Source organism: Cervus elaphus, chromosome 31, assembly GCF_910594005.1.
Source record: "Cervus elaphus chromosome 31, mCerEla1.1, whole genome shotgun sequence".
NCBI lineage: Eukaryota > Metazoa > Chordata > Mammalia > Artiodactyla > Cervidae > Cervus > Cervus elaphus.
Genome location: NC_057845.1, coordinates 19,663,567 through 19,691,310, shown reverse-complemented (window position 1 = coordinate 19,691,310; position 27,744 = coordinate 19,663,567). Strand labels below are relative to the sequence as shown.

General features: G+C 38.7%; 1 protein-coding gene across 2 annotated transcripts in view; it reads right to left on the bottom strand.

Annotated features, from left to right (window-relative positions):
- Positions 1-27,744, bottom strand: part of TMPRSS15 (transmembrane serine protease 15) — a 138,826-nt gene that overhangs the window by 10,278 nt on the left and 100,804 nt on the right. For both annotated transcript variants that reach the window (XM_043893080.1, XM_043893081.1), the window contains 5 exons: positions 21,817-21,912; positions 16,867-16,916; positions 16,534-16,708; positions 2,943-3,124; positions 1,179-1,274 (listed from right to left, as the gene is read on the bottom strand). In XM_043893080.1, the coding sequence (XP_043749015.1) occupies positions 1,179-1,274; positions 2,943-3,124; positions 16,534-16,708; positions 16,867-16,916; positions 21,817-21,912 (599 nt within the window). The remainder of the gene's footprint in view (positions 1-1,178; positions 1,275-2,942; positions 3,125-16,533; positions 16,709-16,866; positions 16,917-21,816; positions 21,913-27,744) is intronic.

Genomic DNA, 27,744 nt, shown 5'->3' with positions numbered 1-27,744 from the left:
CAGAACGGCCATCATCGAAAAGTCTACAAACAGCAAATGCTGGAGAGGGTGTGGAGAAAAGGGAACACTCTGGCACTGTTGGTGGGAATATAAATTGATACAGCCACTATGGAAGATGGTATGGAGAATCCTTAAAAGACTAGGAATAAAACCACCATATGACCCAGCAATCCCACTCTTAGGCATATACCCTGAGGAAATCGAAATTGAAAAAGACACATGTATCCTATTGTTCACTGCAGCACTATTTACAATAGCTAGAACATGGAGCAACCTAGATGTCCATAGACAGATGAATGGATAAAGTTGTGGTACATATACACAATGGGATATTACTCAGCCATAAAAAGGAACACATTTGAGTCAGTTCTGATGAGGTGGATAAACCTAGAACCTATTATACAGAGTGAAGTGAGTCAGAAAGAGAAAGATAAATATCATATTCTAACACATATAAATGGAGTCTAGAAGAATGGTACTGAAGAACTTATTTACAGGCAGCAATGGAGAAGCATAGAGAATAGACTTATGGACATGGGGAGAGGGGAGGAGAGGGCGAGATGTGTGGATAGAGTAACATGGAGACTTACATTAACACGTGTAAAATAGTAGGAATTTGCTGTGTGGCTTAGGAAACTGAAACAGGGGCTCTGTATCACCCTAGAGGGGTGGGATGGGGAGGGAGACGGGAGGGAGGTCCAAAAGGGAGGGGATGTATGTATACCTATGGCTGATTCATGTTGAGGTTTGACAGAAAACAACAAAATTCTGTAAAGCAATTATCCTTCAATAAAAAACATGAAAAGAAAATAATTTGGCTTCTGATGAGACTTCATCTATATGCTTTCCAAAAATACATTTTTGTAACTTTTGGCTGTATGCACTTCAGTGAGTATATCTTTTCATCAGATAGTTTATAATATTAAAATTAACATTAGATATTGAGCTTGGGGGATGCTTAGATTTCCCTCCTATAATAATTATAGTTTTATAATATGGCACGTGTAATTTGGAAATAAAATTTTTAACTATACAAATACAGAGCATATGAATATAAGCCTGACAGCGCCTTTAAGAGACATTGCAGAAAAGTGTTATAATATGAGTCTTTTTTAAAATAGTCACAGGGTAGCATACTAGCAAGCTTTTAATATATTCTTTTGAGTCTGACAATTTACCTTGATATGCAAGTGTCCCCCAGCCAGCAATAAAACAAATTCTTCCTGGGGAAAAAACTTGATTTTCTTCTGGTAAACAAATAGGCTGTATATAATCTGGAAATATGAAAGAAAACAAAACAAGAACAAACACACATGTATTTCCAAAAGTTTTAAAAATCAATCTTTTTCAACATTTCATCTGAAAAAAAAAAACTTGTGTTTTCATTTTATCCTGCCTGGACGTGTTTTAGACATCAGTCTGAAGGGAAATAAGCATTGCAGAGCACCACTTCTTTGAAAGTGGGTTAGGTACCACTGGTGGCCTCTTAGGACCCTCCACATTGTCTCAATTACTCTGCTGTAATGTACACATCCTAGTTCTGGAATCAGTCATATACATTTGACTTTTAAATCATCATGGTACTTAATAGAATGTGGTGCCAGTTCTGTGAAAATCTTGGTAAGGCTGTTTTTTCAGGGTTAATTAAGAGAAATTTGGGCAAATGTTCTGTGGGGATTTTTTCTTTCCTCCAGTTATCCTCACATTAAAAAGGGTTTTAGGCAATTGTTTTACAGGGTACTTAATAGAGGCATTAGCATAGGTTGCTGACTTTTTAAGTCCTTCTCCAACAATTTGCAAGCCTCCTAACATTAATTCAGCATCCAAGACACGTAAATCACAGGGCAGACACAAAAGTAAATAAAAGGATAGGCGAATACAACCAACTGCAGCAAGCATGTGCCTTTGAGAAATGCTCTCCTACATGCAGGGGCTTCCCTGCTGGCTCAGATGGTAAAGAATCCACTGTAATACAGGAGACCCGTGGGGAAGATCCCCTGGAGAAGGAAATGGCAACCCACTCCAGTATTCTTGCCTGGAGAATCCCATGGACAGAGGAGCCTGCAGGCTAAAGTGCATGGAGTCACAAAGAGTTATATACAACTGAGCAAGGAACACACACTCCTACACATGGAGACCAAAGTCCTTAGAAGCACAGAAATGCCAGCACTTTCTCCTGACGGGACTGGAAAGTCTTCAGAGTGGAGGTTGCAGCTGAGCAGAGCCCTTCAGGATAAGGTTTATTCTCCCAGGTGATTTCTTGTACCTCAATTGCATATTTAGAGGAAGCCCTCCATCTGCCACTTCATTAACATTACTGACTCTCTTTATGAATGGTGGCAGGGTGGTAAAGACTCTCCCTGCCAGAGCAAGAGACACAAGAGACATGGGTTTGACCCCTGAGTCACCTGGAGGTGGAAATGGCAACATAATCCAGTACTCTTGCCTGGAAAATTCCATGGACACAGGAGCCTGGTCGGCTACAGTCCACGGGGTCACAAAGAGTCGGACACAACTCAGCACAGACACACACACACGGATAGCCATTGTCACTCACTTTGCTCTTTGAATACATGGTCGTCTCTCATATCCTATTCCAGACTTTGTACCATGTGGACCTACCTTTCTTTTCCATGAGAAAGACAGATGGCATGCACTGGAGCATGACCTATTTTCTCTGGGTTGCTTCTAGCAGTTGACTGTTATACAGGGCTCTGAGAGTTTTATTTCACTGGTCAATTTTCCAGAAAGCTGGATTTAAGCACCTTGATGAAGGTAATTTAATATGTTTCTCTCCATTCCCCAATCCCATGTAAATTATAATGATTTCTATAAAATTATCCAACATTTATGGACTATTAATACACTGGTACTGATAATATTTCAAATCTAACTTTGAATTAATTTGGTCAAATAAGAAGACTAAAGTTGATTTCGCTTACCTGTGTAATTCACTTTCAATTCAAGATGCATCATGGCGATGTCACTGTCCTTTCTCCGTTTATTGTAGTGTGGATTTATGACAATTTGGTCAATCAACCTAGTTTCTATTTGAGGAGAAGTCAGATTTGATGCCATATGCAGGCCTAGCACTGCTTTCCACTTAGACGGCTCTAAATTTCTCCTAAAGATAATGAAAACGAAAGAATAAGAAATTTCCCATCCATCACAGTTACACTCTAGAGCAATTCACAGTAGCTATTTCAGAACCACTTGTTCCTATCCTCAGGTAATCTTGCACTTCTCTGAGGAATTCTTCTTTAAAAATATTTCCTTTAATTTCCAAATTGGGGAAGGAGTACATCAAGGCTGTATATTGTCACCCTGCTTATTTAACTTATATGCAGAGTACATCATGTGAAACGCTGGGCTGGATGAAGCACAAGCTGGAATCAAGATTGCCGGGAGAAATATCAATAACCTCAGATATGCAGATGACACCACCCTTATGGCAGAAGGTGAAGAGGAACTGAACAGCCTCTTGATGAAAGTGAAAGAAGAGAGTAAAAAAGCTGGATTAAAACTCAACATTCAAAAAGCTAAGATTACGGCATCCGGTCCCATCATTTCACAGCAAGTGGACAGGGAAACAATGGAAACAATGAGAGTTTATTTTCTCAGGCTCCAAAATCACTGCAGATGGTGACTGCAGCCATGAAATTGAAAGAGGCTTGCTCCTTGGAAGAAAAGCTATGACCAATCTAGACAGCATATTAAAAAGCAGAGACATTACCGAAAAACATCACTGTAGTCAAAGGTATGGTTTTTCTAGTAATCATGTACGGATGTGAGATTTGGACCATAAAGAGTGCTGAAGAAATGCATCTGAGTGATGCTTTTGAACTGTGGTGTTGGAGAAGACTCTTGAGAGTCCCTTGGACTGCAAGGAGATCCAACCCCTCAATCCTAAAGGAAATCAACCCTGAATATTCAATGGAAAGACTGAGGCTGAAGCTGAAGCTCTAATACTCTGGCCAGCTGATGCAAAGAACTAACTCCTTGGAAAAAGACTGTGATGCTGGGAAAGATCGAAGGCAGGGGGAGAAGGGATGACAGAGGATGAGATGGTTGGATGGCATCACCGACTCGATGGACATGAGTTTGAGCAAACTCTGGGTTGGTGATGGACAGGGAAGCCTGGCGTGCTGCTGTCCATGGGGTCACAAAGAGTTGGACACGACTGAGTGACTAAACTGAACTAGATTGTGGTTTTCAATTTATGTTTCCCATTAGAATCACCTGTTAGACTTCTAAATAACACTGATCTCTCTTCCCTATCTCTGATTTAATGAGTCTGGGATGGAGAGAGGCATTTTTAAATATTCATTTTTAAATTAAATCTCCAGGTTGATGGTAAGGTTTGAGAACCACTGCTATAGATCACATTCCAGTGTGGAGACGCCTCTTGGTCCAGGGCTTCTTCCAGCAACCACAGTAGCTATGGTAACAACGAAAGGAGGTTCAGCAGCACCTCCTGTTGAGGGGATCGCTGAATTCACAGAGGTCACATAAGCAATAAAACCATTGTATTTATAAGGTAATACATGAACTTGAGCAGTTTCCACACGTAATGAACTCATAATTTTTCATACACAATGTTGACTACTGATAATGTACTGGTAAAGGATGGCATTTGTATTATAGGCAGATTAAATTGGAGATTGTATTAGAATTTGAAAGCATACAGAAATCCCACGATGTGCTGTTGGTCGGCAACATCTTCATGCCAAGAAATTACCATTGGAAAACTGGTATTAAGCCAACTGAGCCATATTCACAATGAAGTGAAAAGTCCAATAATTGCAATAGGGCAGAACTAGTCATTCAATTCTCTGTGGTCACAAATGCCTAGTTTAACATGGTACTTCAAATATTAGAATCCAAGTGACCTACCAATATATGTAAATATATAAAGGGCACGAAGTTATTTCAAGTCCATCTGTTATGTTTTCATCTATTTATTCATTACATTGTGTATGTCTCCTAAGTAATGGGCAATTACATCTCTGAAAAAGTTGTATATATTTTTACTCAGCATTTAATTTATATATTTACTTGATATTTACAAAAAATGCATCTTAAAATTGCCACACTATTTTCCTACTTTGTATTTAATTGTATTTATTTATATATATTATATCTTGCATTATAGTTTATATAACCAATGCATTATATTAGTATTTATATTATTATTTATATGCTAAATTATACATACTAAACATACTAATCATTTATAGTTAGTATTATTTAGTGATGATAAATCATTATTATTTTTGTTCATTTATTATTAATAAATTATTAAATTTACTATTTATAATTAAGTAAGTCATAATCAAATCACTTATAAATACTGAAATAAGTAAGCTATTTATTTTTTCTGGAACTCTCTTGTTTTTTCGATGATCCAGGGGATGTTGGCAATTTGATCTCTGGTTCCTCTGCCATGGTGTTGGAGAAGACTCTTGAGAGTCCCTTGGACTGCAAGGAGATCCAACCAGTCCATCCTAAAGGAGACCCGTCCTGAGCGTTCATTGGAAGGACTGATGCTGAACCTGAAACTCCAATACTTTGGCCACCTGATGTGAAGAGTTGACTCATTGGAAAAGACCCTGATGCTGGGAGGGATTGGGGGCAGGAAGAGAAGGGATGAGAAGAAAAGGATGGCTGGATGGCATCACCGACTCGATGGGCATGAGTTTGAGTAAATTCCGGGAGTTGGTGATGGACAGGGAGGCCTAGTGTGCTGTGATTCATTCATTCGCCTGGGGTCTCGAAGAGTCATACATGACTGAGCGACTGAACTGAACTGAACTGAAGTTATTTATTTAATAAATTATTGATTTTATTATGAATAATGATAAATTATTATTTATTAATTGATATAATTGGTATACTAATTATTATACTAGTAACACTATATTAATGGTATAACATTTCAATAATAACTATTAACATTTGCTCAAAGTAATTATGACCCCATTTTATGGATTTCATTTTGAAGTTGAGTACATTTAAAAAAATGATTTTCTCCTCAAGTGTTTCTACGTATTTTATATTCAGAAAAAATACATGAAAGTTCTCAGTGGTATATTCAATTTACTTGCTATGACTTTAAATCGATAAAATAATGCAGCTCAGATAAAATGCAGTTTAGTAGCTAAATTCCCAAATTATCTCTTTTGTATGTACTGTACTCTATCTAAGAGCTATTGAAATAGCACTGATAGGAGAGAACTTGTAGGTAATGCAAAGTTTAGTAATCATCATTTTCTCTCATTATTTTGGTATTTCAAATAGAAAAGCAATACAAACAACAAACTATGAAGATTAAGCATGCATGTTTTAATCTTCTGGTCTGATGTGGCTTACAGCAATGTTATTCTGACATAATTCTTAACGATTTCTGAAATTATTATTGTGCTACAATGAATAGAGCCTCTCTTTCACGTTTTTATTTTTCCACCATCTGTAAGCGGCGCTATGGGTAAGAAATATCTCTCCAGCGTGTGTCATTTGCACTTCTCTCTCATGTCCTTCCTGCATAACTTTCTGTGTCTGTGTAATTAGCTTCCCCCAGCATGAGCCCCACGCTAGCACAGGCACAGTGAAATGACTACATCCTTTTCTCTGAGCACAAAGACTTGAGAATACAGAAGTCATAGCCAACGGTACTTAAATCTTATGAATGAATGGAGAAATTTGCTAAAAATTCAGACTCCTACATTCTATCTCTAGAAATTCTAATTTAGGAGGTTGGCACGGGACTCAAGAATCCATACTTTGTAATTACTATTGGTATATTGAGCAATACGAATCCTTTCTAGCTTTTCCATTCATCCAGAACCAAGAGATGGGGGAAGAAAATCTTCAGAAAAAGTCACTACAGATGAAGAAAGGAGATGTGTTATGTTTCAAAAATATTTTTGTTTTAAAGCATTTGTAATCTCACAAAGCAAAGAAAAGCTATAGGACAGAAGACAGATTGGGATGGGAATAGTATATAACCCCACTGGATAGGCAGACCCAATCCTGCAGAAGCTAAAGGTGGCAGAAATAGGGTATTTTTAGTTAGGGCAAGTGGGCTGAATTTCTGCTACATTTCATGTTTATCTGCTTTGTTCAAGCAAAGTGTTTTTCTCAGTAGTGAGGGAAAGAAAGGCGTAGGTTGAAATGAAATAGAAAGGTGTGTGTTCCTGATCTCTGCAACTTCTAAGACTGTGCACCTCATGGCGTATAGTAGGTGCTCCATAGATGCCGCCCTGGGTGAGATGATCTAATACTGTCCACTGTTTGCTGCTCTGTCCTGGGATGTAAATAACTTCACTAATCTAAACATAAGAATGACCAGGGGACATCCCTGGTGGTCCAGTGGCTGGGGATCTGCTCTTCCACTGCAGGGAGCGTGGGTTCTATCCCTGGTTGGGGAACTAACATCCCATATGCCACTCGGCATGGTCAAAAGTAAATATAAATAGTCATCTGATCTGTAAAAATCCTTAAAAAAAAAAAGCAAGTCCATTTGTAAATGGGATTTTCATTGTGGTAGGAAGTAAATATGGTAAGATAATTAGCATAGAGCAACACAATATGCTAAAAGGAAAAAAAAGATCAATGGGAACCCATACTATAAACTGAATTTTTTTATATTCTTCCATTACTAACGGTGGCATAAAGCAACCTCAGCAAATTTGCCCACTGCCAACCCATCCATATGTTTACAGAACTTTTAGTCTCTATTATCATTCTCCGTGAATGGAAAAGAATTCCTAATGGAATAGCCGACTTCAATTTTCAAAGGCAAGAAAGAATTGGAATGTCACTGAAATGTGCTACTGTTGTCAGAGAGCAAGAAAGTTTTATCAGAGGTAATTCGAAAAGAACAAAGGAGCCAGGTTAAATGGGATAACACTGGCTAGCTTTAACAATTTGAGCATCATATAGTAATCACAATAATTATTCTAGTTAATAAAATACATTGTTAATAAAGGGCCATGAGTCCATAAAGAAACTCAAAAGAAAAAAAGCCAAGTGTGTAAAAAGGCAGATGTATTGTAAAGAGGGTTGACAGGAAGGGTGTGTTCCATTATTATCCTTTCTCATAAATAGGAAAGCATTTCAGACATATGGGAATTTTAATTTCATCTATTAAGTATAAGTATGTTTTTAAAATAAAGTTATGCATCTATGTGTTTAAGTGTTAAAAGAGAAATAAGTACAGGGAACCAAGATTAAGCCAAACAATCCTCAGTACTATTTGATTTGGTGGATTACTTCTGGGCTTCCCCGGGCAGCTCTGTGTTAAAGAATCTGCCTGCAATGCAGAAGATGCGGGTTCAGCCCCTGGGTCAGGAAGATCCCCTGGAGAAGGAAATAGCAACCCCTTCCAGTATTCTTGCCTGGAGAATCCCATGGACAGAGGAGCCTGGTAGGCTATAGTCCATGGGATCGCAAAGAGCCAGACATGACTCAGCAACTGAAGAACAGCAAGGATTATATCTGGAAACTTAAGAAATCATCTTTGAGTGCCTTTCTTCACTTGATTCCCAGGACTATCCACGGATTTGTGATTTTCCTCTCATTTCACTCTCTACTCTTCCTCGGTTTCTCTTTCCCAGCTCTTTTCTTCTCAAAAATTTAGATGTTAGAATACTCTAGGATTTGCTTTCTGCCTTCTTTTCTTCATTAACATTAGTTTCAGTGATGATCTTATCCAATGCCATGACTTTAAATACCAGAAATACCCATGTCTCTTGAGTCTCTTGCATTGGCAGGCAGGTTCTTTACCACTAGCGCCCCCTGGGAAGCCTGGATTCTGGAAGGCAGTTTCAAATTTAGTACACAAAACATCAGAACTTTTATTCCCTTTCCAATCCTATTTCTTCTCATTTTCATCATCTCAATAAATGATATCAACACACATCTTATTGCTTAAAGACAAACCCTTTATTTTTCTCCTTATCTATCTGTTATTGTAGTTTGGTCACTAACTCATGTCCGACTTGCTTTTCGACCCCTTTAACTGTAGCATGCTAGGTTCCCCTGACCTTCAGTACTTCCAGAGTCTACTCAAATTCATATTCATTAAGTTGGTGATGCTATCCAACCATCTCATCCTCTGCCACTCACATCTCCTTTTGCCTTCATTCTTTCCCAGCATCTGCTGGTGGCTCTGATGGTAAAGCGTCTGCTTGCAATGCGGGAGACCCGGGTTTGATCCCTGTGTCAGGAAGATCTCCTGGAGAAGGAAATGGCAACCCACTCCAGTATTCTTGCCTGGAAAATCCCATGAATGGAGGAACCTGGTAGGCTACACCCCATGGGGTCACAAAGAGTCAGACACGACTGAGCGACTTCACTTTTCCCAGTATCACGGTCTTTTCTAATGAGTCGACTCTTCCCATCAGATGGCCAAACTAGTGGAGCTTCATTCAGTTTCAGCATCAGTCCTTCCAATGAATATTCACAGTTGACTTCCTTTAAGACTGATGGTTTGATCTCTTTGCGGTCTGAGGGACTCTCAAGAGTGATGTCTCTGTATTTTAAAACGTTGTCTAGGTTTGTCGTAGCTTTCTATCCAAGGAGCAAGCCTCTTTTAATTTTGTGGCTGCAGTCACTGTCTACAGTGATTTTGAAGCCCAATAAAATAAAATCTGTCACTTCTTCTAGTTTTTTCCTTTTTATTTACCATGAAGTGATGGGACTGGATGCCATGATCTTAGTTTTTTTTTAATGTCGAGTTTCAAGCCAGCTTTTTCACTCTTCTCTTTCACCCTTATCAAGAAGTTCTTTAGTTCCTCTTCACTTTCTGAGATCACTAGCAACTTTAGATGACTCTCAGCATCTGAATGTATTAATAAGATCCAGGCATTTGTCCAGCTTCCTCTAACACAATCTTAGAGCCACCATTGTTTCTTTCTGACTGGTTCCCCCAAATTTACCCTTGCTCCCCTCAGCAGTAGAATTTCTACAAAGATACCTGACTAGACAAGGTCACTCTTCCGCCTTCCAAATAGTCTCATATCCCACTTATCACGGCCAGCTGAGTCCTCACCAAGGCCTAGGATCTGGTCTTGTCTATATCTCATATCTTGTCCCCACTATCAGTCACTTCCTGATTAATAGTGAACAGGGCTTCTCCCTAACCTGTAATATAAGCATCATTCGGTCTGTAGAGCATTATTATCCCTAAAACTTAGAACAGTGCTTGGCACAAGGCAAGTGTTCACTGGGACTTCCCTAGTGGTCCAGTGTTTAAGAATCCTCCTTCCAATGCAGGGGACACAAGTTACACCCCTGGCCAGGGAACTAGGAGCCCAAAACTAAGCCTGTGGGCCACAATAGAGAACTCACACACCTCGATGAAGACTCAGTGAAGCCAAAAGCAGAACAAAAAAAAAAAAAAAAGGGAAGTGCTCACTGACTGAAGGAATATATGAAAAACAAGATGCAATCCAGGAGTCAGAAAGATTGAGCACAACCAGTGTTGCACATATCAGCCAGGTAGACAGAGGAGTTGCAGATCAAGCCCTATCAGCACACGTGATTACACAAAATAAATACGGAAGAGAGCACACAGTAATGCCATCCAAGATGAAGAATTAGTTCTCAAAGTAGAAGTAGCTCCAGAGATCAGATGCTGAAACATTTAGGAAATAAAACTTCTGAGTGGACTAATAGTAGTAAGTTACCTGTTAATAAAAGTATGTTATTAAAAGTAGTGCTGATAGAATAACATCAAGGAAATGAGTTATATAATATGGGCCAAAGATGACTTTAACTTTAAGTGGATGACACCAGATAGGAAACTGGTATCTCTTGGAAAAGGAATCAAGACCCATGCCATACTCAAAACCCAATAAGTCACTAGTCTTGAAATCTCTACTAGCCTAGGAAAATACTCTTCCTTTTTTTGATCTGTAAAAATTACTAAAATCTTGAAAAAGTGTTACAGGATTTCTGCAACCTGAAGGAGATAATTTATTATTAGCTGATCTCCTAAAACCATAAGAATAGGTAGATAGAGAAACTAAACCCACAATATTTTTTTTAGAGTAGGTTTAAGTAGAAATAAAATAATTTTTAAAATATTATATTTGGGTAGATTCTGTGTCCTAGATCTATCTGATATGTTTGAGGCATTAAAAAGAATCCAAATTTTAAACTGTAATTGTAGTAGCAATTAATTAATTAACATTGGTGGCTCAGATGGTAAAGAATCTGCCTGCAATCCAGGAGACCTGAGTTCAATCTGTGGGTCTGGAAGTTCCTCTGAAGAGGGAAATGGCAACCCACTCCAGCATTCTTGCCAGGAGATTTCCATGGACAGAGGAGCCTGGCAGGCTCCAGTCCATGGGGTCACAAAGAGTCGGACACAACTGAACGACTATCGCTCACTGTAGTTAATACTATTTAAAAAGTAGGTTTTCAGAGTTTTATTAGCACTGTAAGTTAATTTAGCACTAAATAAAGTATAAATAGTAGCGTGTATTTCTTGTCATACCCCAAAGCACCTGGTTATGAAATCATCTATTTCAGAAATGTTAACACCTGTTTCAAGAAATTGTTTTAATAAGAAATGAGGTAATCCATATGGTGCATTTGATCTTCTCTGAAGAGCACACTAAAGAATGGAAGACTGACAAGAGGCTTGTCAATGATAATTTCATCATTGTGCTCAGTCGCTCAGTCGTGTCCAACTCTCTGTGACCCCACTGACTGTAGCCCACCAGGCTCCTCTGTTCATGGGATTTTCCCAGCAAAAATGTTGGAATGGGTGCATTTCCTTCTCCAGGAATTTCATCATGGATAGATGTCTATTCATGTGATAGATGTGATTCATACTGTAAATTTATGAACGAGTGACCCACCCTGACTGACCACTGGTCCCTTCTGGGGTCTACTTCAAGGACGGTGATGACTGGGAAGGGGTAAGGGAGGAATTTGCAGGTGGTGGAAATGTTTTATGTCTTGATGAGAGTGTGGTTCACACAGGCATATGCGTTTTCAAAACTCATCAAATTGGACACTTAAGATTACACATTTTGCTATATGTCAGTGGGAAAAAAATGAAAGCAATATTAAATTCTGGTTGCTTTAGACAGTGCTGTGGTTCACAGTTTTCAAACTACTTTTCCATTCTAAGCTTGAGCAAATCCATAGATATTTTATGGACAGCATAAATAAGCTTTCTCATAATTGGAGATGAGTTACAAATATGGAAGGAGAAAAGACTAAAATGTATTCTGTTTTATTTGAATTGTTCCATTTTGAGTTCATATTTAGAGAGCTATGAGAGTATAGAGCTATGCCCACCGAGAGGGTCTAGAATCAGGGCATACCAGCAGCTGTAGCGCTGTGGACGATATTATTTTTTTAAATGTAGAAGGAACTAAAATTGCTGAATAGATTTGGGATTTCTTATAGAAAGCTTAATTTGAGGGCAAGGGCAGGGAAACTACAAGATGAACCTGGAACATTTTATTTTGCCAGAAAGTAAGGAAATTCTCAAAGAATGGGGATATATCAAGACCAACAAGGGAGCAACCTTGAAGGGTTTCCCCAAATATAAGGACTTTCTATAAAATAACTTGCTTGTGTTAAAAAGATATCAAAGACAAGAAAAAAAGGCTGAGAAAGACAGAGAGAGTAAGGCTAACAGAAAGGCTATTTTAGATTAAAGATGAAAGAGACATGGCAACCAAATTGAGTGCATTATCCTTAATCGGTTCTTGGGTGGAAAACATACAAGCTACAAATGTTCTAAAAAAGATATTTGGGACAATTTACTAAAGTGAATATATATGGTATTAGATAATTGTATTGCATGTATGTTAATTTCCATGATTTTCTGTGATTATGTAGGAAAATATTCTTGTTCTCAGTTTAAAAAAAATAACAAAGAACACAGTGTAAAGAAGCACTGTCAAATGATTCAGAAAACAAATATTTCTCCAAATTGGAGGGAATGAAAGAATGATGAGAAAGTTCTCATCGCATAAAATATAAACAAATGGTAAATGTCAGTGAAGGTACATAGGAGTTCTCTGTACTATTATTTGCAATTTTGGGGCATCTCTGAAATTATACCAATAAAAAAATTTAGAAAATAAACGTGCTGAATATCTCATGGGTAAGACTTACAGTTTTCTTTCACGGACATTTCCTGAGCAGGAACAATAAACATTTTATTGCACATTTCCCTAATTCACAAAAGCATTGCAAAAACATTGGAGTATCTTAATTCTGCTCTGGCAATCACCCTAGGAGGCAGATATTCTGTGGATACTCTACAGATGAGATCCTGAAACCCACAGATTCAAAGTCACACAATGAAAGTACCATGAAAAAGTGAAAGGGAAAGTGAAGTCATTCAGTTGTGTCTGACTCTTGGCGACCCCATGAACTGTACCTGCCAGGCTCCTGCATCCATGGCTTGCCATTTCCTTCTCCAGGGGATCTTCCCAACCCAGGATTGAACCTGGGTCTCCTGCATTGCAGGTAGACTCTTTACCATCTGAGCCACAAGCGAGCTTCCCCTTTAGTCAGTACCATAAGTAGGATCAAAATCCTATTCTTTGATTTGAAGTCAACCTTCCTTGTCTTTAAATCACAGCAAAGTCAACCCATACTTTCCAAATATCTCTTATAAGGTTGGAAAAAAAAAAAAAGATACAACAGTAAAGAAGAAATGGAAGAAGCACAGAGAAGTTTAGTGACATCCAGGAATACTGAAGCTGAGGGATGGGAAAGGGGGTGTAAACATACAAATGCAGACAGAACTGTCCAATTAAACCGTTTACCTATCCACAGGTGGAAACTTCTGGAGAAGATTTACATCGATGTCAGGTCAGGTCAGGTCAGGTCACTAGCTTCCCAGGTGGCTCTGGTGGTAAAGAACCCACCTGCCAATGCAGGATACATAAGAAATGTGGGTTTGATCCCTGGGTCTGAAAGATCCTCTGGAGAAGGGTATTGTGACCCACTTCAGTGTTCTTGCCTGGAGAATCCCATGCACAGAGAAGTCCAGGAGCCTGGTGGGCTCCAGTCAGATATGACTGAAGTGACTTCATGTGCACACATGCACAGGTTATTTGTATGGTATGGCTTCAGTAAGTTTCTTGATTTGGGTTCTCCTTTTTATTAGGAAATTAAGCTTTTTCACTGTATAAGTAGAGTTTTAAAAATCAGAGGCAGTATTAGCATATTTGTAAGAATATTTTTTTGGATAAAGCTCTCTGAAATAATATCAGAAACTTTCTTGGTTAGAGACATAGATAAGAAAGCAAGAAAACTCCTGGCAACTGAAAAAGAATGAGATATAATACCACGGAGGGGCTAAGGAGAGTGCGTGCAAAGCAAGGTTGCTGAGGAGAAGTCTGAACCATCACAGTTCTGTCACAGCTTACCCTTGCTTGCCTTTGTTCAGATTGAAAACTGTGTGGAAAGTCATTTTATGTCCTGTATGACTGAACATGTGTTTATATTAGATGAAACTGTTTTTCCATTTCCTTTATGCATTTGTGGTTTGAAAAGATGCTACTGGTATCCCTAACCCATAATAAGTGCATCTGTAAAGTAGATAATTGAAAGATGTCATTAATGTCACTGCAAGCCTGGTTGATATTTGGAAAGCATATGTTCTGTAAGAATGTCAAGTGGATGAATTTACCAAACCTGAGGTTAATACAGGAGGTTGATCTCTTACTAAGACCTACCTATGGTGCAGCAGAAAACATTGAATTTCTAGCTAAAGGTACCTTTTACCTGTAACATAGTTAGGATAGAGGTTACCCACTGGTGACATGCCCAACACATAGAGTATGTATAGGTAAAGGTTGAAGTCATGTTTAGAAGGGAGTGGGAAAATTGGCTGGGCTACAGATGTTTTTTTATGATATGGGAGAAAAAAAAGATTAAAATAGAATTATCAAGAAGCAGCAAAGTCAAGAAGGTGCAGTTTAGATACGGGAGAGGCTATAGTATTGTGACCCAGATACAGAGTGTAATGCATAGACTCTGAGAACTTTAGAAGCAGACAGACCTTACCCTGGAGAGTCCTTGTGAAGCCCAGGTAAACGGCCAAACTACAGATCAGGGTCCTCACTTCTAGGCTCCCAGCATTCTCATTGTGAGCTCACTCTCATTCTGGTATGATGGTATTTCCTCACAGGCTCAATTCATTCATACTCATTCTCCCTGGCCCTCCTGTCTCCCAAACAATTCTGACTGCCTTTGTGGCTGACAGTTTACCCCCATTCATCCAAGAACTTTCTGTGTCTGTGTTTGTACAAAGTTAGTCTTTTAACCTGCTTAGCGACAGTTGCCTCTTCCATTCTGCACACACATGGCACTTTTTCACTCAGAGATTCTGGATGTTTGAGGCTCCTTCTAACCCTCACAGCTAAGGTCATTTCCTAGAGGCCACTTCTACTCAATCAGGGGCAGGAAATCACCCTTGTCAGGACTCATGAATCTATGAGGAAGCTACCTTTTTCTGACCTAATTCAGAAATGTTGGAGTATAATTACCTAAAGAGGTGCCATCTTTCAGGCGGCTGAAGAAATTAACACGTTCTTGGACCCAGGAATATTGATGTTTATTTTCTACCTCCTCCATCCACTCTCATTTCTCCTCATTTCTCATTTCTCTCATTTCATCCACTCTCATTTCCCATTTCTCCACTACATTTCTCATTTCTACTGCTCTAAGGATGGCTGCTCTAAAGGGAGAAGACAGATCCTAGAATTCCGCATGTACTTTGTCAAATTATACTACAAGAAGAGCATTAGACATGGTTGATCTTAGTTCTAAGTTTTAGTTACAGTTGGCATCAAAACAGGCTTCCCTGGTGGCTTGGCAGTAAAGAATCTGCCTGCAATGCAGGACACCTAGGTTCGGTCCCTGGGTTGGGAAGATTCCCTGGAGGAGGGCATGGCAACCTACTCCAGAATCCTTGTCTGGAAAACCCCATGGACAGAGGGGCCTGGCGGGCTGCAGTCCACAGGGTCACACAGAGTGGGAGATGACTGGAGCAACTTAGCAGCAGCACCAGCATCAAAACAGATCTGACTTGAGAACTAAAGAAACCTTTTTATGCTAATTCACAGCAAGGTGCTTGCATAGGAATTTCAAAGAGCACATTTTTAATTTGTAACTAGAGATCTAGTGATACATACATTTTTTGACACTGATGACTTAATGACAATAAATATTGTCCTAACTGACTGATAACCAGCACAAATTATATAGTAAAAGCTCATTTTATACTTTTAAAAATGCTTACCTTGTGAATAGGTGGAAATTTCAATTTTTATGTGTGTGGGAAACATAATACTTGAGGTAAGAATCTAATGAAAATGAGTTTCAATTGTTCTTCATTTTTATACATGACTTCCATGGGGAAATTACTGGACAGTTTATAGTGTTATAAACACTGGGCGCGTTTCTCTGCTGGGAGGATTTGGGGAGGCTGCCTGAAATGGGATACACAGGGTCTGCCAGGGTCCCTCGTTGGGGAAGTGATGTCACACTCACCCGTACACGCAGTGGGCGGCCGACACCAGCCAATCCCTGCTCACCAGAGAAGCTCCGCAGACCTGTTGATCGTTGAAATACAGAGCAACCACCCAAGGCCAGGCTCCTTCTCTGGAGTCATTTCCTCCGACGATCTTCGGGCTAACTTCTCGAGTCACCAGTTTTTTCCCACATGCTATTAAGATAATTGAAGAAAGAGCCTCTAGTTAATTTTGGTGAATTTCCTCTGATCCTGAAAATTGAATGGGCTACTACAAAATAATTTAAGGTGACAGCGACTCCAGGACATTAAACTGAAGGCTTGAAGGAGAACAAGAGGAAATATTTACTTACATTTATAGTTACATTGTAGCAGAATCAGTGAATCCTCTAAGCACTTTTCGCTGTAATAGAAGAGCAACTATATTTAAAAAATGGTGCACATAACATTTCAAACTAAACATGGTATTATAGGTTATCCTATTTTTTCTCTTTAGTAAAATGGGCTTTTAAATATGTCATACTCAAAGTGTAGGGAGGCTGAAATGCACAGCAGAGAGTCTTCAATTGAAAGTCAAATAAAGCTGAGTTTGAACCTTTAACTCTGCAACACAGGTGATTTTAGATAAGTTGCTCAATATTTCCGAGGCTCAGTTTTTATATCCATTAATTGGGGCACAGTACCTTATTGGAGTTTTGTGAGAAATGAAATATTTGCAATGGAATTATTATTGTGCATCATACAGAATGAGTATTCCATAAACCATGCCTACTGTTAGCTTCTGTGAATCAACCTTGGATTTCATCATTCTGTAATACAGAATGTGCCTCGGTGTCCAACACCGTGTGTGAGGCTCAGAGAATTCAATTTGAATAAATCATAGGTCCTACTTTCAAAGGAGACAGACATGTAAACAGGCACATAAAGTGCGGACATAAATAATTAAAAACTCACTACCTGTTTAAATATTTGGACACCAGCTTTTTTCAAAGCCAAGAATTCTCTTTTAAAGAAAAATTGTTTTGAAATGTTATACTTACCAACCACTAGAGATCAGTATAATACAAGGAATTAAAGAGCTTGCCAACACTCCTGGTGCAGCTATGTAGCTATCGCTTATATTAAAACACACAACTACATATAATTTTAACAGTTTCTATGTAAATATTTAGCAGCATCTCTTGTGCATGTTGTTTAGCTGCTTGAAATTTTAGGAAAGAACAAACCAAGAAAACACAAAACATGACCCAAGATCCATGTGAGATAATAAGCACAATCAGAGCAATTCAATGTTTCTGGACCATACATGATAAGTATTTGATCCCAGGCATTCATGCTGTCTAATGGGCAAATTCTTTAGAGTAGACATATCCAATTGAAATATAAGGAAATGTACATTTTATTAATAAGCAACATGCATGCAGGTATGTCTATCTAGATATAGATGTATTTATATGGCTTCCCTGATAACTCAGTTGGTAAAGAATCCGCCTGCAATGCACAAGACCTGGGTTCGATCCCTGGGTTGGGAGACCCCCTGGAGAAGGGAAAGGCTACCCACTCCAGTATTCTGGCCTAGAGAATTCCATGGACTGTATAGTCCATGGGGTCGCAAAGAGTCAGACATGACTGAGCAAATTTCACTTTCTATAGATGTATCAGTATGCATTCAACATTCCCCAAAGAAGAAGCCTCAGTTAACTCTCCTTCTGTTATTCATCTAGGGTTAGGAGATAAGCAGTTTTTAGGATATTTTCCATGACGATGTCCCATTTCATCCAAACTTACTACATCTACCATCAGTTCAGTTCGGTTCAGTTGCTCAGTCATGTCCGACTCTTTGAGACCCCATGAATTGCAGCACGCCAGGCCTCCCTATCCATCACGAACTCCTTACTCAGACTCATGCCCATCGCGTCAGTGATGCCATCCAGCCATCTCATCCTCTGTTGTCCCCTTCTCCTCCTGCCCCCAATCCCTCCCAGCATCAGGGTCTTTTCAAATGAGTCAACTCTTCGCATGAGGTGGCCAAAGTATTGGAGTTTCAGCTTCAGCATCAGTCCTTCCAATGAACACCCAGGATTGATCTCCTTCAAGATGGACTGGTTGGATCTCCTTGCAGTCCAAGGGACTCTCAAGAGTCTTCTCCAACACCACACTTCAAAAGCATCAATTTTTCGGTGCTCAGCTTCCTTCACAGTCCAACTCTCACATTCATACATGACCACTGGAAAAACCACAGTCTTGACCAGATGGACCATTGTTGGCAAAGTAATGTCTCTGCTTTTTAATATGCTATCTAGGTTGGTCATAACTTTCCTTCCAAGGAGTAAGCGTCTTTTAATTTCATGGCTGCAGTCACCATCTGCAGTGATTTTGAGGCCCCCCAAAATAAAGTCTGAGACTGTTTCCACTGTTTCCCCATCTATTTCCCATGAAGTGATGGGACCAGATGCCATAAGCAATGCTTAATGTTATGTTGTCTGTAGAAAATGGATGGATTTCTTTTCAGCAAGCACAGAGAAGTTTTTGGCTAACTTAACAGATAACCAGAAAATTAAAGTGAGCTCAGCACCTCATTCTTCATGTGTTTTGCTTAATCAAATTTCTCATACACAAGCACACATGTAGTCTCAGAATAGAGTGGCAAGAGGCTTCACTTGCAGTCAGAGTGAGCAGTGAGTCCATTTGTTCAGGTACGTTTACAGAGATTAGAGAAAAATAGAGTAACTGTTCTGGTCTTTGGTCCTGGAGTCAGAATTAGGTTAGCCCCTCTATGGGAAAATAGGCAATGCCATGATGCTGTGTCTTACTCCCAGGCCAGTGGGGCAACACTGGGATACAAATGGATGTCTGTATCTACTGTGCTGACAAACTGAACTAAATTCTCTCCCTATATTTGCCCAACAACATTCGCCCTTTTTCTTTCTTTTTCCTTTCCAGAACTGCTATTTAAAGTAATATGCTGCCTTGGAGCATTCACAATATAGTAAGGTAGAGTGGAAAGTGGAAGGCTTAAAATCTCATGTTGCCTCCAGCCTTGTGAATGTGTCCAAGTCACTTATCAATACCATGCTTGTTTCCTCAGCCTTAGAGTGGAGAAATACTACCTAAGTCACAGGGCTTTTATATGAACTGGAAATATCCTCTGTAACATTGTAATGTTTATACCACAGAGTCGGTTACATGATAAGCATTCAATGCATGAGATGCAGAAGATGAAGTTTCGATCCCTGGGTCAGGAAGATTCCCTGGAGTAGAAAATAGCAACCCACTCCAGTATTCTTGCCCAGAAAATTCCATTCTTGCCTGGACAGGGGAGCCTGGCAGGCCACAGTCCATGGGGTTGCAAAGAGTTGGACATGATTGAGCGACTGAGTGGCAAAGTGTTGATAAGCACTCTACATCCTGTATCTAGACCACATTCTCAACCAAAAGGTATAAAATCAAAATCTGCTTATATCTAGGACTACCAGACAAAGAAAAAGGAAGCCCAGTGCTGGAAGTAGCGCAATTCTACATTTTCAGTTATATCAGGCCAAGTTGCTGGTATTATGGTTCTCCATAGTTAGAAGAATCAACCTCCTTGATATCTTCTTCCTTCTTTTATTTTGTTATTATGACCACTAGTGAAAGAGCATTTTCAAAACACCACATTACATGGGGCAATAAACCTGTCTCTTCGAAAAATAAATAAATATATTAATAAATTAACTAAGTGCAAATATATCTGATTTCCTGCCAACCCAGTATATGTGGCTAATCAAGAAAGAGATTAAGAATGTCCTGGCTTATTGATGTACTGAAAGTTCTAAGTATCTCTGTCTATAAATGGTATCTCTTTCAAATAACACAAACCTACATACAATAGAGACATCAATGTACAATGATACTGGGATTTTGTCGATAAGCATGGAATAGCCTAGTTCTTATTTTATACATATATATAATTAATATGAAAATATTTAATACTTTTCCCTTTTTTCCTAACTCATCCTTAAATGTTTGTAAAATATAAATGAGAGACAGTCTTAGCTGCCTAACATCTGTAATGGTAATGTAAATTTAGACATGCCTTATTAAAAGGAAATCTACAAAAGGAGATCTTGCAGATTCTTTGCTTCACCCCCGATGAGACTAATAATATCAGCTAAAGCTCTGCAAGCATTCATATAAAATATTCAACTGCAAAGTACTTTAGTACTAAAAATACTCCTTTAACAATTTGTTTTACTGGCTGAACTTACAGAAATGGCAATTTTTCATGAATAGCTGAATAATTATATAATTTCACTTTTCACCATTTAATATGTTAAACCAAAAACTACAACCTAATATACCAGCAATAATATCTTAAATTCTTGTAGTTATAGTCTTTTCTTAAAGTTACTGTCTCCACCCATCTTCGAGCTGGCCTTTAATGGAGCTGTAAAATTTGAAGCCAATTTTAACTGAAGTTAACATTAATGCCCGAACAGAAGAAATGACATAATCTAAGCTAAAACAGATATTTGAATACAGGAAAGATGGTGCTTTTTAAAACATGAGTGAAAACAAATCTAATTTTAAAGAGCAAAAGAGAAATGCAGGCACAACTTAGAGTCTGGATTCCTTCACTGAATATCCATGTTTTATTTGCTAGGAAGGGGCTTCCCAGGCTGCTTCAGTGGTAAGGAACTCACCTGCCAATGCAGGAGATGCCTGAGAAAAGGGTTTAATCCCTGGGTGGGGAAGATCCCCTGGAGGAAGGCATGGCAATCCATTCCAGTATTCTTGCCTGGAAAATCCCCTGGTCAGAGGAGCCTGGTAGGCTACAGTCCATAGGATCACAAAGAGTGGGATACAACTGAAGCAACTTAGCATGTACACATTTGCTAGGAAAAAAAAATCATGACTTTTTGTTTTCTCTTTCTTCTCTCTTGATGATAGATAATGGCATCACTCTTTATCATCTGATCAACATGTACCTATTTATCTCAACTCACAATTTATTTCTATGGGATTTACTTTTTTTAAATCCAAGAGTAGGGACAAAAAGGATATTGAAATAAAACTTTTTGAATCTCTGTGTGCTATTTAGTTACACTACAATACTTCATTTGACCATCTTACCATATATATGGATTAGGTAATGTTATCCAATAGGATGGATTAGATATTGTTTGCAATTACTTGAATAACATAAAGTTAAATACCTTTCAAAATTATATTGCCAGTATGTGATGGCTTCAAAATTTGACTGGCTTTGAAATCTATTATTTGGTCCATGTACATCTAATCAAAGAACACATTTTGTAACTTACCTTGGTGTTAGTATTAAGCTGCCATTAGGTGCTGTGTTTAATTTTACAAACGGTCCACCTCCAGTAGAAACGGTTGGCATGGATGAGTTTCCAGTCCTAGGGAAAAACCCATGAACAAAATAAAAACACAAACAACAACAACAAAAAAACCATAAATTAAACTACTAGTTATTTAATGCTGTGGACGTTGAAATAAACCATGGAATTTATGACAAAGAGATTAACATTTTAATATTAAACTGCAAGTGTTTTAATGTCTAAAAGATGGTATAGATCTGTAGAAGAATTACTCACAATGACATAAAATGTCATTTTAATGTTTGCTTAATACTTCTAGTTCTTGTTTGCCTGCTCATATATGTTATTTAACCGAGTTAAGATCACTGCATGCATCACTTGAGTGTCTGAGTTTGTCATTTGAGTTTTTCTATGTTGTCCAGAAATTTCCATAATGGTCAATTATAATGACAACTTCACAGACTTGCTGCACCATAATTTATTAAATTTTTTTTCCTGTTGAGTGTAATTCACCTTTTAAGAACATGCACATTGTCTAAGAACATAGAAAAAGGAGATCTTCGGTGTTTACTTTAGTCGCTCTGTTCTTGATATTTTATTCAATGCAAAGCCTATGAATAACTATCTTAAAGTCAGAAGCTATGTGATTGTTCTAAAAGAGGGAATATGTAGCCTGGCCCTCTGAGTGTCAACCAGTGAGCCAGAATGGGCTACACCTCTATGTGACAAAAAACATTAAGTTACTGGCCTTTCTTATCTTTGAAAGCCTGTAGCAGCTGTTCTGTCAACTGTGAGCCTTCATGGAAGATTTCTTTTAATTATCCACTCTTTCCTAGGCTTAGGCTGAAAACTTTTGGCTTCTGTTTTTACTTTTTCCTGCCTTTTATTTATTCTAGACTTCAATCTTCATTTAAACCATGCCTTTAGGTTAGAGACATCCTGGTGCCTGCTCATGTCTCCTGTCTGGCACAGAGATGATGCTGTTCCTATCTTATTTATTTATTTTTTTCATTTACTTATATTTGTTGGAGGCTAATTACTTTACAATATTGTGGAATATTGTTACCCGCCCACTGCCTCTTCAAAAGACGTCCCAGTGTCTTTCCCAGATGATTGTCAATGCTGAACATTTCCTACCTCTGTACGCAGAGGAGTTTCCAAGGAAGACTCATGCCTGTTATGATCAGTAAGAGGAAAAGAACTAAGGAGAGGGTGTTTCCTCTCTCTTTCAGGTCATTCAATACCTTAAAGACCCTAAAAGTGTCTAGTAGCTTTCATCCACTGAACAGAAAGGTGGAACAATGAAACTCCTATGTAATGTCCCAGGATTTATCACTTGCACTTTCATTTTATAAATGGATGAAAATAACTGAAGCACAAAAATCAATGACCAGTCCTTCAATAAAGTCTAAAATGGATTTACCCAAGGGAAAATGAGTCTTACTCCTATTATTGCTAAAGTTTAATATATTCCTTCCACGTGGGAAGAATAATTATCTTTTTTAAAGACTTATATAAAATATAGTTGTTATAGCTCAGAAAAGAAAACAGGAATAAAGACATCCAAAGAAAAGGAAAACACTCACTTAAGAAGATACATGCATTTCAATGTTGACAGCAGTATTATTTACAAACCAAAATATGGAAGCAACCTATGTGCCCATCAACAGAGGAATAGATACAAAAGAATAAAATTTTGCCATTTGTGACAAAATGAGTGGACCTAAGCAATCTGTTTAAGGCACTCATAAATTAATTCATACATCAGGATTCACAAAATGAACATCACCCAGGGGCCTGGTCCATGTTGCAAATCTAAATCTAAGTCAGCCTACACTTACAGGAAGTGCTTCACTGTCAAGAAAATGTAACACCAGTCATAATCCTCCAACTCAGGTTTAGCTGGCTCAGTTCAGTTCAGTTTAGTCACTCAGTCATGTCCGATTCTTTGAGACCCCATGAATCGCAGCACGCCAGGCCTCCCTGTCCATCACCAACTCCCGGAGTTTACTCAAACTCATGTCCATCGAGTCGGGGATGCCATCCAGCCATCTCATCCTCTGTTGTTCCCTTCTCCTTATACCCCCAATCCGTCCCAGCATCAGGGTCTTTTCCAATGAGTCAACTCTTCACATGAGGTGGCCAAAGTATTGGAGTTTCAGCTTGAACATCAGTCCTTCCAATGAACACCCAGGACTGATCTTCAGGATGGACTGGTTGGGTCTCCTTGCAGTCCAAGGGACTCTCAAGAGTCTTCTCCAATACCACAGTTCAAAAGCATCAATTTTTCAGCACTCAGCTTTCTTCACAGTCCAACTGTCACATCCATACATGACTACTGGGAAAACCATAGCCTTGACCAGATGAACCTTTGTTGGCAAAGTAATGTCTCTGCTTTTTAATATGCTGTCTAGGTTGGTCATAACTTTCCTTCCAAGGAGTAAGCATCTTTTATTTTCATGGCTGCAGTCACCATCTGCAGTGATTTTGGATCCCCCCCCCCCAAAATAAAGTCAGCCACTGTTTCCTCTGTCTCCCCATCTATTTGCCATGAAGTGATGGGACCAGATGCCATGATCTTAGTTTTCTGAATGTTGAGCTCTAAGCCAACGTTTTCACTCTCCTCTTTCACTTTCATTAAGAGGCTCTTTAGTTCTTCTTCACTTTCTGCCTTAGCTGGCTCACCTTACCCTAGAAAACAGGACCTGGTAGCCTGGGAGCCTATAAGGAAATCCTTGGCCTTTCAGCCAGTGGTGCCCGGTTTCTGCCTTGCCTCTTCTAGCATTCTATAAAACTCACTCCTGCCCCAAATCCCTTGGTAATAGTGCTCCACTGCATGTGAGGCATTGTCCTCTCCAATCCATGGGCTATTTTTTCTCGAATGCATGTGTATGTGTGTGCTCGGTCATGTCTGACTCTTTGAAACCCCATGGACTGTAGCCTGCCAGGCTCCTCTGTTCATGGGATTCTCCGGCAGGAATGCTGAAGTGGGTTGCCATTTCCTTCTCCAGAGGATCTTCCTGACCCAGGGATCGAACCTGCGTCTCCCGCATCTCTTGCATTGCAGGTGGATTCTTTATCACTGAGCCACTGGGGGAAGTCTTTCCCCTTGAATAAAGGACATCAACCTGTTATTAAATTGATTTAGTTTTGTCATTTGACAGCACTTGTGACTACATGGGGGAACATTTAGAAAAGCTATTTGTTAAAAATATACATTAAGGTTGTGGATTTAAGGCTTGCTTTGTCTCTGACTGTTTTTAGTCTACTGCTTAGTTGTCTTTTAAAGATAGATCCTGAGGAGATGTATTAATTTCTGTGGAAATTCAAAGCAAAGTCTAAGCAAAATGAAATTGAAAAAAATACTGAAAATTATTTATAAATCAGTTTTTAATCTAATATCTGCTTATCACACACCTACCACTGGTACTGCACTGTGGTGGGGTTTTCAGTTATATTTTTAACACAAGCCTCTGTTAGAAGAGAGGAAGACTAGAGGCAAAGCTTTAAGGATGAAGAATATTTAGTAAATGCTGAATGTTCTACCTGGGATTCTCAAGTACTGTTCCGTAGTTATGTTTTCACTAGCTGACTGAGAAAAATAGATTATGTATGTATGTATGTATGTGGACATCTAGCTTGTATTCTAAGCTTGTGTTCTAAATTTGCAACCTCAAACTTTATATGAGAAAAAAAACTGCAGTTAATGGTGCACGTATATTGTTTTGGGTTACTCAGAACAACTGGGTAAAACGTTCTCTTAGAAAAACTCCTAAAGTACTCACATAATTAACTTTTATTGTAAATATTGATATCAGCAACCTAAGGGTGGTGTATAGAGCCCATTGGTTCAAACAAACATTTCCAGGCATCAGTGCTGGATATTAAAAGTTAGAACTTAATTTGAGAGAGAGTACCTGCATTTCAAACCCTGCCAAGCTGAACTCACCTTTTTCAAACCAAACATGATGTCTTCCAATTGGTATTCGCAATAAACAAAATATAAGCAGCAGAGGAAGTTTATGATAAACTATTTCTTATTTTAGAAAATGATGGAGATGATAAGGATACATTTAAAATATTCTTGGCAAAATAAAAGGTTGGCAACTGTATGTTAAGTCACTATTTAGTTCATAGAAACAAAATCTCAGAACTGAGAAACTGAACTGTTGAGAATATATTATACTCAGTTCTTTAATTGAAGCATGTAACTGAAGCCGTCCCTGACTCAGTTTCCTCTTTGTGAGAAAACCAGTTGTTCATTTTTAGAGAGGCATTCTGTCAAGATTACAGCTGGAGTTTGCATTTTTTTTTTTAAATTTTGAAAAGGTCCCAGCTTTTCAGATTTAGATAACTCTGTGCATATTTGCATAACTTTGAAATCTGCAGTTTCGTGCCACATAAAAATGCATCCATGCAGCATCACCTTGATGACATGTAATGCCCCCTGACTGCCTATTTCTAAGACTTCATTACCATTTTTGTACACTGTGCACCCTCAAAGGGCTCCCCTGGCTTCAGGGGAACCTTATTCTCTGCAAGAAAAGAAGCATATAAATGCAACCCACCACTATTATTTTTGAGGTCATATATGGAGCATAAAAATACACTCAGAGAAGAATTCTAGAGAGAAAAAGAAGCCTGTCCCAAGGCGTCTTGCACAGCATTAAATCTGACTCTTCTCAGGCCCCTTGTAGGTTTCCTTTCTTTTGTCCCCCTCCTTAGACTGTGTATGCTGTGATAAGAATTCCTCCCTGAAGCTGGAGCTTAGGTAGGGATGTTTTAAGCTTTTGGACTCACTAAAGCTGCAAAGAATAATAGCAAATGTTGCAAATGCTGCAGTCAGGCACTGTAGCTCATTTCACACCCCAAAAGGTTTAAGTAATGAATGGAACCAGATGGGATTAGTCTGAAAATGGTTTAGAAGAATGGGCCTTCCCTTTCGATTGGAGGGAAAGAGAGGGATCGATTTAGCAGGACAGAAGGTAGGAGAGAGCATTTTCATAGGCAGGGGAAGGGTGAATGAAAGGAATTTGAGGCAATGGATGGCGAAGCATCCCACTAGGAGAGTGGGGACAGGTGGGCAATTCCACAAGCATCATGACTGAACTGGACACATTGTAACTAAAACAGCTTATTCATTTAACACATTTATAACAACTCACCTAGCACTTACCCAGCCATATGTTAGCTCTTAGAAAACAAGTAAGCTTAATTAATTTTAGATTTTCTGATCTCAACTCAAAATTTCATGACAAGCAAAAGGAAAAAAAAATGCCAATAGAAAAAATTTTCTTCCTCTGACCAATTTACCCCTTTGTACAAGCTACTGTATTAAGAACCAGAGAGAAATTGATAGGGTCAGTCTGGTAGCCACTCTCTACCATATGAATGGTATTTGCAAAGAGACAAACTCCTGGTATTTCCTACTAAAAACCAAAAACATGGCTGAGAGAAGTGATACTTCGATCACGGGAGATGGGATCTCTGTGGACAGCATCTTGGATAAAATGATCTTAATCCCTTGTAGTATGTTCTTGATTCAATTGTAACATTGTCTTCTCAGTCATTGCAGTTTATTTATCTTTGAATAAGAGGTATACGATATACACCCCCATGTTTACTATAAAATTTCTTAGTGCATGCTTTTTAATGCCTTACTACACTTTAAGGTCATACATGCAAAATTTCCTTTATAATTGAGGGTTCAGAAGAAATCTGTCTTCCTATGGAACTGGTATTATTCAACTTATCTCATAATTAAAGTTATGCGGCTTTTAATGTTTTGTTTTTGGCATGGGTTTCCAGGAAATCTAAACCACATATATTAGTAATTGTGCTGACCCTGTATATTGTATCAGTTTGGTTCCTTCTTTCTTTAGACCTTATTTACTCTACTAGTCTATTAAC